The sequence below is a fragment of the Mirounga leonina genome, unplaced genomic scaffold (genome assembly GCF_011800145.1).
Source record: "Mirounga leonina isolate KUSES-001 unplaced genomic scaffold, KU_Mleo_1.0 Mir_151, whole genome shotgun sequence".
NCBI classification, from domain to species: domain Eukaryota; kingdom Metazoa; phylum Chordata; class Mammalia; order Carnivora; family Phocidae; genus Mirounga; species Mirounga leonina.
Window position 1 is genome coordinate 43,221,961 of NW_023270377.1, and position 15,416 is coordinate 43,237,376.

Sequence of the window (15,416 nt, forward strand, 5' to 3'; positions counted from 1 at the left end):
GGGGGAGGGTCAGAGGGAGAAGCAGGCTCCCTGCCGAGCAGGGAGCCCGATGCGGACTCGATCCCGGGACTCCAGGATCATGACCTGAGCCGAAGGCAGTCGCTTACCCAACTGAGCCACCCAGGCGCCCATCTCTTTCTCACCTTTTCTTCGGCTTTGTGACTGTAGGTAGGAAACTGATCTTCCTTGAACTTTTCCTGTACAGTTGTCATCTATTTAAGGTTTAGCAGCTGCTAGGTAAAATAATGCCCTGTCCATTCAGTCTGTTCTCTGACTCTGCATGCCACACTTGAGGATGCTACAAGGAACCTGGAATCTTGATGTGGGGAATTCTTTGAACTCAGAAAGTAAAATTTCTACCTTTGAGGCAATAACTCAACAACAGGCCTGAAAACTGTATATAGCAATGATAAAGAAGAGGGCAAGCATCAGATTTACATCGCATATAATGGGAGCTCTTGCAGCAGCTATTGGTCACAGTCATACACGTGTGTCAGAACACTAGTAATAGCATCTTTAAATTCAAAAGGAAGGGGCGCATGGCACTGTGGCCAAGGAGTCAGGCCTGGTATTCTTACTTTATTAAATATTTAAATACTATAGAACACCACCTCATGGTATCGTGAATTGTTTTCTCTCCTTACTTTTAAGGTAAGTAGATTTATTTATAAAGTCTATAGTTCAGTTCAAACACTTCTCTGTAGTCACAAAATGGGAAGGAAAGAGCTATATTTCTACTCTACCTTCTTTATATTATAAGCTAAAATGTTCTCTGAAATCTTAGTTGTTTGTAAGATGTGTATTAATTTTACTTAAGCGTAATCACTGTTTGCTTACCTAGTTGGGATCATAATTTATGTCAGGCAGTTACAAAGTATAGATTTCTTTTATTAATTTATGGGTACAGCATTTATTCCACTGGTGGAATGATCTGTTTTGTTATTAAAAGAGATTAGAAAACCATTGGTGCTTTGACAGGATGAGGCTACAGCATAATCTCACTTTTATGAAACTGTCATGTGAAAGTACTGTTTAAGGAGCAAATTTTAATTAAGATTTATATCAAAACTCAGCTAGTTTGTTATAGACAATAAAGGAACTCTTGGGCTAAAGCTAGTAAAAAATTTTTTTTCACTCATAGGTAATTAGTAAAATGTCTCCAACATCCCTAAAGATCACACTAAGGCAACTCATAGAGGGGTCTTCAAAGACCTTGCAAGAAGTATTAACTATGGAATATCGGCTGAGTCAAGCTTGTATGGTAAGAATTTTAAAAATATATACTTATTTTCTATTTATGAAAGTAATAGATGTTCATTGTAGAGCATGTAAAATGCAGAAAACTATAAACAAAAACCTTAAGACTACTTGTAAATATACTCTGGACACACAACAGACCAATTAACTTAAGGTATGTGGAACTACTGCTCTCACATTGTTCTTAAGCTCTTACGAAACAGCAGCTATATTTGTGTGTAAGTGTAAGAAAGCTTCTAATCTCGGGCGGAATTCAAAATAGAAATTAACCATTTTTCAGGCACGGTCTCTGACCTTGAGGCAAGAAGCATAAACTCTGTAAATCTGAATTCCCTCATTGGTAAAACGAGGAATATATGTATATATAAACTGTATGAATGGGTGTTTATTAGTTTGTTACATATGTTAATTAGTAGTTTAGCATTGAAAATACCATTGTAAATGCACTTAAGATAGACTAATCACATAGAATATTAATTTTATGAAACATTTCGGAGTCTTAGAGATTTCTTCTTCTAGGTGAGAAACTCTGAAAGCAGAATCATTGCTTTTGTGTTATATGTAGAGGACCCTTAATTTATGGCATAAAGGAAATATTTTGTTTAATAACTAGAAAGTAGGTCTCCCTAATGGACTTTCATGTCTTGAAATAGTTATTAAGGTATTCAAAGTAGTTCATCTAACTATAAATAAAACTCTATTAGTCACTTGAATCTTAAAGTCACTCCTAGTAGGATGTAAGTAGCAGCTGAGGGCTATTGTTAAGAGAAGTACTGTGACAGGCATTTTATATGTATCCTCTCCATTAAATTTTACACTATTTCTAGAATGATAGGTACTATTCTTGTCTCCACTTTACAGATGAGGAAACTGGCATAGAGAAGTAACCTGCCTCAGGGGGTATAGCTATTTTTTTTTTTTCTTAAAGATTTTATTTATTTATTTGACAGAGAGAGAGACAGTGAGAGAAGGAACAGAAGCAGGGGGAATGGGAGAGGGAGAAGCAGGCTCCCCGCGGAGCAGGGAGCCCGATGCAGGGCTCGATCCCAGGACCCCGAGATCATGACCCGAGCCGAAGGCAGACGCTCAACCAACTGAGCCACCCAGGCGCCCCAGGGGTATAGCTATTAAGTGGCAGACACATGGGGTGTGAAACCAGGTGGGCTCACTCCAAGGCCTGTACTCTTGACCACTACCCAGTATACCTCACGGTCTGTGTTTTCTGCTGTACATTTATTGCACTGCCTGGGTTGATCAGTTCCTTCCTTCCTTCAGCAAATATGTTAGCTATGTTGCCAGGCACCGTGCTAGGTGTTACGTTGTGGGAAGAATCACCAGTCCTTGTTTTCATGGAATTTATAGTCTACTGAGACTATGAAGAACAAGTAAACAAACTAAGTAAAATAAGTGCAATTGTGGTTAGTGCTCCAAAGGAAACATACAGGTTGATGATAGAAGAGGATGATGCAGGGACAGGAGGGAGTAGGAGAGACAAAAGGAAGACATCTTTGAGTTGCCAGCTCCTCTGTGACCTAAAGCGTAAGAAGTGAGTATGTTGGGAAGTCTTGTGGGTTACAGCAGTGGATGATTTGGTTCCATTTGCTTTAAGAAAGTAATTATTGCTGCTGGATGGAGATGGGGTTGGAAGGGTTCAAGAGTGAATGTAGAGACCAGATATGAGCTTATTGCAGTAATCCAGCTGCAAAGTAGTGGGGCTTAGACAAGGGTGGTGGCCTAGAGAGAAGTGAATGGTTTCGAGGACCAGTGTAGGAGATAGAACTGATAGGCCTTGATGATGAATGCGAGGGAAGGAAAGAGTGCATTTAGGAGTGGGAGCTTGGAGGTGTGGATTAGAGATTTAAGTCTGAAAGACATTAGGACCACTTTTTAAAAAAAGAAACTTTGGAGGGGCACCTAGGTGGCTTATTCGGTTAAGCATCCGCCTCTTGATTTCAGCTCAGGTCATCATGGGTCATGAGATCCAGCCCTGAGTCCCCGACTTGGGCTCCGTGCTCAGTGGTCTGCTTGAGATTCTCTCTCTCTCCCCCTCTGCCCCCCCTTCTCACGTCCATGCTCGCTTGCTCTTTCTCTCTATGAATAAATAAAATCTTTTTAAAAAAACCTTTGGAGATTTATTTACTTAATAAATTTACTTACCACATGCTAGGCACTGTTAGAGGCACCAAGAATGCGTAGGTAAACAAAATAGACAAAATCCCTGCCCTCGTGGAACTTACCTTCCAGTGGGGGGGATAGATTGTAAACAGGTAAAATTGTAAAATATATAGCATATGATTATAAGTACTAAGGAGCAAAAGTAAAGTGGGCAGGAGGATATGGCATAAAGGGGTGGGGTGGGGGGATGTGGCTGAACTTATAGATAGGATTTACCAGAGAAGACCTGACTGAGAAGATGTTGTTTGAGTGAAAACCTGAAGGAAGTGAGGGAATGAGCTGTGCAAGGCTCTGGGGAGGAGCATCCAGGCAGAGGCCGGTACAAAGCTCTGAGGCAGGAGTGTGCCTGCCTGTCCTTGGAGCTGCAGAAAGCTGTGGATGGAGTGGGCAGAGAAGGGGGGTCGGTGAGTGAGAGAGATGAGGTCAGAGTTAACAGGGTAGAGAAGGGCTGTGCAGAGCACCTATAGCCTGGAAGGTCTTCGTAAAACTTTGGCTTTTGTTCTGAGTCAAACGGGAAGCCACTGGATATTTTTGAGTAGAGGAGTGACATGATCTTATAACAGAATGGATAAGATCGTATAGAGGGAAAATGAGAGAGCTGGATCTGAGCCCCAAGAAATCCAGCATTTTGAGTGGGTTAGAGGAGAAAGAGCAGTGGAAGAGAAAAAGGACAGAGGTGGGAAAACCAGGAGAGTGTGGGGTCGTGAAAGGAAGAAAGGAGTGTTTCAAGGAGGAGGGAGTATTGTGCCAAGTGTCTAGTAGGGTAGGATAAAGACATCTTTAGCATATGGCAACACTGAAATTACAGGGGATTTTGGCAAGCCATTTCAGAGGAGTGTTGGGGCAGAAGTTAGAGTGTGGCGAGTTGGAGAGTAAATGAGTAAATGGGATATGGACAAGTGGAGGCTATATGTACACAACTTTTTCTTCTTGAAACAAATAGGTAGAAGCTGGGACTGTGGAATCAAGTGAGATTCCGTGTTATTTTGTAAGGTGGAAGATACTAGAACATGTTAGGGAATGACCCAGTAGAGAAAAAAGATGATGTTGATACCAATAGTAGTTAACATTTACTGAACACTTACTATGTGTCAGACACTGTGCTGGGATGTGCAGTGAGATAATCCTCCAGTGGATGTATTGATACTGCCATTTCATAGAAGGAAACTTGGCATTAGGGAAGTTACTAGGCCAGGGTCACGTTGTTACTGTGTAGTTGAGGCAGTGGGTGAGCCCAGACATTTGTTGCTTTTTTTTAAATTAACATATAATGTATTATTAGTTTCAGAGGTACAGGTCTGTGATTCATCAGTTGCATATAACACACAGTGCTCATTACATCGTGTGCCCTCCTTAGTGTCTATCACCCAGTTATTCCATCCCTCCACCCACCTCCCCTCCAGCAACCCTCAGTATGTTTCCTGTGATTAAGAGTCTCTTAAGGTTTGTCTCCCTCTTTGGTTTCATCTTGTTTTATTTTTCCCTCCCTTCCCCTGTGATCCTCTCTTTTGTTTCTTAAATTCCACATATCAGTGAGATCATATGATAACCGTCTTTTCTCTGACTGATTTCGCTTAGCATAATACCCTCTAGTTCCATCCATGTTGTTGCAAATGGGAAGATTTTTTTTTTGATGGTTGAGTAGTATTCCATTGTATATATATACACCACATCTTCTTTATCCATTCATCTGAGCCCAGACATTTGAACTGCAGTCAGTCATTGAGTTATGCTGCCTACATTGATGATGCCAGGGGAAAAAATAGAGATAGATAACCTTCTCAAGCACAGTCCTTAAGAAGAGGAGATGTGAGTGGGAATGTGGGGGAGAACAGGCCTTTGAAAGAGGGATGGTCCCTTCCTCTGTAGTCAGGAAAGGGAAAGCATGGTACAGATGGGTGTAGTTGGGCTGCAGGTATTTTAGGGGTGGGAAGAAGAGAATGTTCATGGCTCAGAGCTTCTCTTTTTGTAATGAAATAGAAGGTTAAGTCATTAGCTGAGAATACGGTGAGAGTAAAATTTGCGAGGGGTAGAGGTTGAGAAGGCAGAAGACAGTTAAAATCATTATCTTGGGAAGTGGAGAAGAAAACATGGATCATTGGGCAGTTCTCCATGCCCGTTTGAGATGTGTGGTCATGAATTTTAAATGAAACCAATCACAGATTTTTGTGCAGCAAGATTTAGCCCCTCGAAAGCAGGCAGAGGCAAATGGTAGGGGCAGCTGGTGCTGGGATTTTGCCAGGATGGACTGAAGGGGAGAAAAAGCCTCGAGGGAGATGAGGGCATTTTCAAGGGAAAGTGACCACAATAAAGTAAGTGGTGAAAAAATTGTAGGATCAGTGGCAGAACAGTGAATGTGCTTGAGCAGATGAGAATCGGAGGTGGTGATCAAGAGAGTGGGTCATAAAAGTGGTCCAGTCTCTGTTTATTTCAGGCTGTGGCTGTGGGAGTGGAGGAGACAGATCATCACTGGGCATAAAGATGCCTGGAAATCCACCATTTAATCTCAATTTTCTTTCAGGGAGGCCATGATTTTTATGAAGGTGTTAGGGCAGGTAAGTGATGATTGTTTTCTTCCTGGCTATTATGGAAATAGGATTTGTAAGCATATACTGTTAATCAAAGAGGATAGTTGTTTTATTAGTGAAAATTCCACTTTGGTAAAGTTTGCAAAGTTATTGCTTTTTTATATTACCAACTGGCACATAAGGGAATATCAGTCTTTGAAACCAATATGGTTTGAAAAATGCACCTAACCTGTGTCACTGCTCCCTAATTTATATGTAAGAGGTAATCCTGCTTCTCCAATCCCATGGACTGCCTCTGCTAAGTATAGCTGGGCTTGAAAACTCATTCTGCTGCTGGAGCCTGGGAAAAGTACATTTATTCCCTTGCAAGAAGCCCTCAAGTCCCCTACCCCTCCTCTCTCTAGTACTGGCCTGGCCGTTCCCAGCAGCGTTGAACCCTACCGTAACCTCTTTCCCTGTACCCAAGTGGTTAAACATGGACATTGAGAAAAAACATAGGACATAATTAGTAACATCTGCTAATGTTCTTATTAATTTGTTTTTGTTTATCATCTCCAAAGTCAGCATAGTTAGAAAAGGTAAAATAGTTTTTTTTTTGTTCTTAGCAAATTTGCAGAACAGTTTACGTGTAAAGCCCATATCCTCATAAATAATAGCCGTTATTTATGTTGCACAAAATGAGTTTTCCCCTTTGCATGTGTTTTGCATATCTAATGTTTTAATGTTTTTATTGTTCGCTTTAATGTAGAGATTCTGTATATACTTTATCTGAATAAAAGATTCTCTGAGCTGTAAGCTTTGATAAAGACTGGTCACTGTTGTAGAATGCTCTTAACTTACGGCATGATATAATATCAGAAATAAGCAGGGGTCCAAATCCTTTTAGACAACCCAGGGAATTGAGTCAGAGGAGATGGCTGTATGTTTTATAAAAACAAGTAAAATATGCATTTTTCACACTAATTCCCTGCAAATTCTTGCTGCATGTGGATCAGAGCCTAGACCTCTGATATTAGGAGGAACTGTGTGCTACTTGGGTTTCAGTGCATCATTTTATGTTGTAGCAGCCCTCTTAAACTTAAAAAACAAAGATACTGTTTTCATATATACTGTCAATTATTTAACGGAAACAGTTGGGACCAAGCTGCATCAAAGTTATGATTCATAACACAGGAGCTTATCAAGCTACTTTTTAATGAAGAGAAAGTATACTGCCTCATCTTTTAGCATAACCTCCCTATTTTGCAAGCAGCATCTATTCTGGGTAAAACTGTTTGGTGTCCTTGCATAATAACCAAATGTTTGCTACAGTTTGCTAATTATAAAATACGTTAGCAAATTAGATAAAATAAACTAGCAAATTAGGGGAATGGTTGTCAAAAATTCTTACTCTTAACAGCTAGAATAAGCTACTTCCTGGTTATAGAAGAAAATAAATATAGATTTCAGCAGAACTAGAGAGTTACCAAAAGGAATTTGAGTGGGTGCCTCATGAGACTTGAAAAAACCTGAGCTGTCTACATGGCAGGAACTTGTTATTATCTGTGCTAAGTAAAAAATTATGTCTGTGTGAAAAGAACATATAGATTTTATTAATATTCTTTCCTTTTGCCCTTCAGCAGACTGTCAAGGAGGTAGATAACATGACAGCATTGGCCAGAGGGCTTAAAAGGGAAGAGATTCTTGAAGAAAGAATGTTCCAGAATTGTTTTTATTTATGCTGTTCGGGGAATGTAAAACTGTCAAATTGGCAGGGATCATAATATCAGTGTTACCACTGATCTGGTACTAGCCAGAATCCTGTAGCTAGGCGGCCCAGCCTTAAAAACCTCCAGTGTGGGGCACCTGAGTGGTGCAGGCAGTTAAATTATTCGACTCTTGGTTTGGGTCAGGTCAGATCTCAAGGGTCGTGAGATCGAGCCCTGCATCAGGCTCCACCCTCAACGGGAGTCTGCTTGAGATTCTCTCTTCCTCTCCTGTGGCCCCTCCTCCCCCCTCGTTTGCTCACTCTCTCAAATAAATAAATCTTAAAAAAAAAACCCTCCAGTATCCACAAGAATTATGCACATTTTAAGCATGGTTAAAATTCTCTACCATAACCATACTAAGGATAGCCCCCTTCTCTTTTTTTAAAATTTGAGATAATTGTAGATTAACATACAGTTGTTAAGAAATATAAAGATCCTGTGTACCTTTCACCAAGTTTTCCCAAACAGTAACATTTATATAACGGTAGTATACTGTCACAACCAGGAAACTGACAGCCCTTCCCTTTTTATTTATTTTTTAAAGATTTTAAGTCATTTGACAGAGAGAGACACAGCGAGAGAGGGAACACAAGCAGGGGGAGTGGGAGAGGGAGAAGCAGGCTTCCAGCGGAGCAGGGAGGCTGATGTGGGGCTCAATCCCAGGACCCTGGGATCATGACCTGAGCTGAAGGCAGACGCTCATCGACTGAGCCACCCAGGCGCCCATCCCCTTCCCTTTTTAAAGGAGAGGTTTGCCAGTTGCCTCATACTTATGATCCGATGGGGATGCTATGCGGCCACACTAAATGATGACTACACTGAAATAAGAGAAGTAGTTTCTTAGGATAACGCAAAGGTGGTCTGCTATTTTAATTCAGAGCTGTGTGAACTAGAGGATTCAGCAGAACAGCAGTATCCACATTTAATTATGCATAAAGTCATCCCCCCCTTCCCTCTACTTCAAGTAATTTTCCTTTCAATTCAATGTGGAGGAGTTTAGAAGGCAGATCTGGGCCCTCCACCCTCCCCTGCCTTCCCTTTAAACCAGACCAACTCTGGTTTTAGCTGTTTTATAACAGGAAGATTTCATTTACGATTTTGTTTGAAGAAGGCTAAGGCTTAAGCCACATTAGTAGGCTGTATTCAAGCTACGGGCATTAGACTTAGCAGGTTGGGAAATAACCCCATGGATCATCATCAGTACATTACTATCCATCCAAATCCTATAGGGCTTTAACTTAAAAATGGAACACATGCAAAAATTTTTAACTTTGCAGAAAAAAATGGGCTATAGAAAATATGCCTTGTGTAAGGTAGTTTCTGTCAATTCAGTAATTTAAAATCTCGTAATACCTGAAAAAAATGTACTAACATTTCTTATGTCTTCACTTGACAGTTTTAATAGATAAAGACCAGAGTCCAAAGTGGAAACCGGCTGATTTAAAAGAAGTTACTGATGAAGATTTGAATGATTACTTTAAATCTCTGGGAAGTAACGATTTGAAATTTTAAGGTGACTAGATTTTTAAGGGATTATTTTGGAGCAAGTGTCAGCAAACCAAAGTACATGGGCCAGATCCGGCCTGCTGCCTGTTGTTCAGTTTTCCACAAGCTAAGAATGGTTTCTGTATTTTTAAATGGCTGAGGGGAAAAAAAAAAAAAAATCAAAGACTAATATGTCATGACGTGTGAAAATTACATGAAATTCAAATATCAGTGTTCATAAATAAAGCTTTATTGGAACATCACTGTACTCAGCTGTTTACATATTGTCTATGGCTGCTTTGAGTAGTTGCAAGAGAGACTGCAAAGCCTAAAATACTTACTCTGTGATCCTTTTCAGAAAATGTTTGCCAACCCGTTTTATAGAAATGGGAAAATTTGAAGGTTTTAAATATCTAATTGAAATGAGAGCCTTATGTTTTGGCTTTGGGTAGTAGTTTTTATGTTGATTAAATAAACTTATGTATAGATTATTAAAAAAATAACCCTGAAATTTTTTTGGCTATTGTGTTAATGCTTCAGAGAATTTCCTGCATATATAAACCTGTTTTAAAGTAATTATAAGTTACTATAGAAGTGTTCCTTTTATAATATTAGAAATCTCAGGCAAAGAGAAAAGGTTTTTATGAGGTTGTCTCTCTAGTATTATTAACTCAGCTTTGGTCTTCTCTAAAGTTAACCAGGATCCCTTCCTATGGTGAAAGTGATGGTTGTTTTGTAGGATTTGTTAATCTGAAAGAATGAGGAATTAGGAAACTCCAGTCTCTAAAATAGAGACACATTGCTTTCTGCAATTTACATTAAACTTGTGTGTGATAAGTTATCTGCTGTTACACAGAATAATTCAGGAGGAAAATAAAAAGGGCTTTTTGTTCAAAATAGAAATATGTTCAAAAACTGTTGACAAAATAAGTTTTTCTTAAGGTACACAAGAAACTGCAGGGTGTTCCAGACTTGGGACATTAAAGTCAAGGTAAGAATAATCTTTAAAGGTCAGTTTATCATTTATTTTATGACTTATTATAGTTTTTCCTCCATCCCAGACCATTCAGAAACTAAGAGAATTTCTGGTTTTTAAGAACAGAAAGTGGCAGAACTGAAAAAGACGTCAAAGATCATATCCTGCACCCTTCTTATAGATGAGGAAATTGAAATCTAGGAGTTGCTTTAAATTTTCTAAATATTTAACATGAAGCATTTTTCCCCAAAAAAAGTCAAGAATAGATTTAGAATACAGATGGCATGATAATGGACATGTTTACATTTTCTTAAAGCTCTCAAATTGGACCTGAATGATCCAAGAAATTATTTGTATCAGTGGATTTTTATCCACTTTGTATTCATTAGAAATGCAGAAAAAATATTAAGTTCTTTATATCAAAAAAATTGACAGTACACAATATTGAAAGGCATTTGCTTTAATCAGAAATTGTAACTGGTTAATGGCAACTAGACTTTTATTGTATGGTTAGGAAAAAGGTTTTCACAAAAATATTTGGAAAAATACCATTTCATAGCTAAGTCTTACAGGGAAGAGAATTAATAAAACTTGAGTTTTGCAAAGTAAGATATAGGGAGTACATCTGAGCTTGTGCCCACTGCTCCAAGGAAGATATGGTGTTTGGCCACACAAATACAGGATGAGGGCATTATGATCAAGCAAACAATATATTTATTGGAACTTTGTTTTTAACTTACTATTCCTTGACATTATTTATCATGTGTCTTTGATTTCTAAAACTATATAATACAAAAAGTATAGTTCCCTCTTCTCATAAAATGCCAGTGATATTAAGTAGGATGAGTGTCATGCTGTCTCCTTCATTCAATGTGTCTGTTTTTAATACTAATAAGGCAATTTGACACAAATTATTCCTTTGAAACTAAGATCATTTTTATCCCCTTAAATTGTGCTTTAAGTGCTAATGACCACAGGTCGTTTGCAAAGAACAGATAAGGCAACTGAAAATTGAGAACTCTGGGATCAGAGGCTTTGCAACTGAAAGGTAAGAGCACACAAGACACCTTTACCTGGTGAAGGGAGCAGTGAAGCACGGTTGTGGGGTTCAGTGAGGGACTGGCACACTTCTCTGATAATCCGCTGCGTTTACAGTTGCCATCTGAGGTTCCTGGTCACATGGGTGGCAGCTCATCTGCCTCTATCCTGGATGTTCTCAAGGGAGAAGATTCAGGGGTTGGGCACATGTCCGTGTGGTAAAGAAAGGAACTTGCTACTGTGCCCCTTACCTTAGTCGAGAACACTGGAGACTTGTTTTTGCAGTGTGTCCTCTGATGGAGCCTGACGTGAGTGCTGTTTCTTGGGCCCTTTTTTGCCCGGTTTCCTTTCCCTTATAATTTGGCCACTATTATTTCATCTGTGTTTATGATGTGTAAGTTGGAACAAATGTTTCCCTTTCCGGTAGCTAATAATTCTTTGCCTTCTGTTTTATATGTTCCTTCCTTCTCAAATAGATCTTCCATTCTTTTACTGTTTGTGAAAATTCAAAATGAAGTAAATCCAATATTTAGATATGAAGGTATGAAAGAAGTTATCCTATCAAAGATGTTCTCATCTGTTTTGTCATCAAGGCCAAACTATATCTTGATGATTAGCACATGCAGCACAAATTTGTTTATCCGCTGCTTTTTCCTGCCTGCCTCCAACTTGGATTATTGACTAACTCACTGATTTGGTTTGACATAATACAGCGTATATTTCCACGATAATTCTGTTGTAAGATCTTATACTCTGTTAAAATGATTCAGGAGCGAGGGGTTGATGCTTGGTGACAAAACCATACTGTCAGAGTGGCAACAGAGGTGAGAATTCTAGTGAGATATGGATCTGACAGGCATCCCTGCTCCAGCCCTGGGAAATAGGGGCCCAGGCACAGAACCTGAGGTTAAATATTTATAAGAAAACTCAACAGTCTACATCCCTGTGTATGCTGAAAAATTGAGTGTGGCTATGGCTTTTGTGTTCTCTTATCTTTTAAATAGTAAATGACTTTGCAGCAAGAGTGGCCTGATGTGAGATACAAAATGAATGAAAAATGGCAACGTCTAGGCTTTTGTCTGAGTCATTAGTATACTCAAAAACCTAAATTTTTCTTCATGAGCTTGAAAGATATTTTGCATTTTGAGAAGACTTTTGTTCCTTAGCCTTAGAACTTCAGATCCTTATATAAACAGGAGAGGTGGTTTTTCTACTTTGTAAGTTTCTAGATTGCAAGTACAACAGGACAGTTCAAATCTTGGGACTAGGTGAAATGAAAGTTCAGGTGTCCAAGGGCAACTGAAAGATGGCACATGACTCACTTCAAAGTATTCTCTTTGTCCATGCAATTGGGAGAATTCACTCTGTTTGCGGGTTTCAAAGTATAGTCGTTAAAATTAGAGGTAGCATTTCTGCCTTACAAGGCCAAATATATATTTATCTCATTAAAGAGGTCACAAGTCTTTCTGCCTTCCTTTAATTGTCAGTGACAAGTGTCTATTGAATCTTAATAGAATTTAATGCACACAGACTTAAATAATTCCCTTTCCAACTAAGTGTGTAGCAAATCTGGACGAAAAGACCATTCTAGAGACTGAGTCCCAGTTTTTCTACAGGTTATGTTTTCTCAGTATCTTCTTCCACTCCCAAATTCTCTGTTACCATTAATTTTAAACAGTACTTAATTCTTGGGGGGGGGGGAAAAAACTTCCCCAAAAAGGTAGCCAAATTTAATACGGCTGTAAATGCCTTATGTGCATTGTTACCATAAAAAAAAAAAAAAAAATACACGAGTACTCTCTTTGGAGGAGTGTTTGATCTTCTGTTTTGTAATGCAACTGGATAGCCTCATGCATAGACTGGTCCCACAGTAATCTGAAGAGGGACTGCCCCACTAGTCAATAATAAAAATGGAAATGAGTGCCCATTATACCAACCCTCTATATCTGAGACAGTAAAATTTCATATACATGCAGCACTGCAAACAGGTTCTGCTTTCTACCTTGACTAGGGCTTCTGTTATTTAAAATTTACTGGATTGCTGTTTGTAAAAATTCTTGTTTTATCACTGGGCTGCTTAATTCAGTGCCATAAACATTAATGTCATGACTTTGTATCCTGTTCAGATGCCTTATGTGCAAAGTCTTGAATCATCCAATAACAGCTGTGGTTAGTTAGGGCCCTGAGGTTCAAGGTGGTAGTTAAGGACAGGTTTCAAGATGGACTACTTCTACAAGGGATGCTTTCTGCTGCTTGATCATTTGTGTTAAGTAGGGATCCTTGACACAAATGGTTTTGACAAACGACCCATTATTAATTACTGGGGCTTAAGTGCCATTTCCTTGCCAAGGCATCTGAAAAATCCTTTTCATAACTTGTGTGTGTAAATTAACAAATGGTTATTTTAAAGACACTCCTTTTAAAATAACTATTTGATTTCTTTGGTGATACTATTAGTGCCTCAGGAAGAAAGTGGTGTGACATACAGCTGATTACTGTGGTGCAGGACCTATGTTTAGCCCTTTAAATGACTCAAATCCGAGACCAAGCAGATAGAAATTGCTATCAACATAAAAGTGCTTAACATATTTCATTTTAGATATTCCTATACTCTTATCATAGACATTTTTTTTTACATCCAGATGGAGTTATTTGTATTTATTCACACCAGTTTTTGCTATTATTTCATGTGTTTAAACTAGCACCAACTTTATCCACAATTCAAGAAAGTTACCATCATCATCCTATGGCATCAAGGCCCCTCGCTCTCAATGTATGGGATGTCATAGTACTTGATGTTATTGCCTGCCCACTGCTGCAAGGCATCACTCAAGATTTCCTGGGATAGGCGGTGTGCAAATTCGAAGACTACCATTTCGGGCCCTGGTGGTTCCTTCACTTCCTCTTCGACATTAACTGGAGAAGGCATCCTAGGTAGAAATCTCTCTTCAGACATAAAGCTTTCTTCACTTGCATGCCGCTTCTCACTCTCAAATGTGGTAGGAAATGGGAAAGTTTGCTTTGATTTCATGCAGCCCATGTTATGAAGAGCTTTGAGTGAAGAAAAGCAGTAGCAAAGACTACTTCAACAGCATCTTTGGAAAACACTGAGCTTGTCCACGTGATACTGACCAGTGCTTTTCCTTTCCAGGCACTTCAGAAATCAATGTTTCTTTTTACCAGTCTTCACCTGTAGTGTTTATCTGTGAAAAGAAAAGTTTCATTTTGATCAGGTAGCCTGTAGTAGCAGTCCTCTTTACCACTTTGGTCACTTGTGAGGTAACAACAGCTTTATCTTATCAATAGAAAGAAAACCACTCAGTAAAACTGGCAATTTACAAAATAGGAAAATCTGTTTTTTATGAAACTAAAAACAGTTTAACTTTTGCTGCTTAGATTTATTTATGTACACCGGGATTCAGCAAACTCTAGCTTTTGGGTCAAATTCTAGCTGTTTTTGTAAATTAAAGATTTTATTTATTTGACAGAGACAGAGGGAACACAAGCAGGGGGAGAAGCAGGCTTCCCGCTGAGCAGAGAGCCCAACATGGGGCTCGATCCCAGGGCCCTGGGACCATGACCTGAGCCGAAGGCTGATGCTTAACGACTGAGCCACCTAGGTGCCCCATAAATTTATTAGAACACAGCTATGCTATTTGTGTGTGTGTGGGCTATGGCTACTTTCATGCTACCATGGCAGAGATGAGTGGTTTTGACAGAGACCGTGTGGCCTGAAATTACTATCTGGCCCTTTATAGAAAATGTTTGCCAACCCCTGATCTGTGCTGTGAAATAAGCAAATAAAACATTTGTCCTGCCTCAAATCTCATGAGCCTACACATCTTGGACTCAGGGTCAGGCTCTGGCCCCTGGTTAGATGTTTACAATTAAAGAGACCTCTTTTTTCTTCTGAATTAGATGCTCCCTATGAAACTATATGAAAAGCTCAGATTAAAATAAGGTTAGAGGTTTCCTCCCTTAAATGTCTCTTGTCTGATGTCTGGTCAGTAAGTAGGCTGCAGTGCTCATGATGTACCTTCTAAGCTCCGCAACTGGATGCTGTCACTGAATGACCTTCTCTTAGGACTTAAGGGTAGCTAAATACAAAGCAACTTCACAGGAGGGAGTCCAGCCATAAGAAAGCACAGGTGAAGTCTCTATAACACTATGATCCCAGATTGTAGCGTAGTTTTTGGACCAGAAAGTCAT

General features: G+C 39.3%; 2 protein-coding genes across 4 annotated transcripts in view; one reads left to right on the forward strand and one right to left on the reverse strand.

Annotated features, from left to right (window-relative positions):
• HIBCH (3-hydroxyisobutyryl-CoA hydrolase) overlaps positions 1-9,372 on the forward strand; it is a 96,630-nt gene extending 87,258 nt beyond the window's left edge. For 2 of the 3 annotated variants that reach the window (XM_035007535.1, XM_035007533.1), the window contains exons 12-14: positions 1,142-1,261; positions 5,954-5,987; positions 9,105-9,372. In XM_035007535.1, coding sequence (XP_034863426.1) covers positions 1,142-1,261; positions 5,954-5,987; positions 9,105-9,220 — 270 coding nt within the window. In that variant the 3' untranslated portion in view covers positions 9,221-9,372. The remainder of the gene's footprint in view (positions 1-1,141; positions 1,262-5,953; positions 5,988-9,104) is intronic. The other variant, XM_035007534.1, reaches the window with a different exon arrangement.
• Positions 9,373-13,959: 4,587 nt separating this feature from the next.
• Positions 13,960-14,533, reverse strand: CUNH2orf88 (chromosome unknown C2orf88 homolog). The gene has a single exon (XM_035007536.1). The coding sequence runs from the start codon at positions 14,245-14,247 to the stop codon at positions 13,960-13,962; it is 288 nt and encodes a 95-aa protein (XP_034863427.1). The 5' UTR covers positions 14,248-14,533.
• Positions 14,534-15,416: the final 883 nt, after the last annotated feature.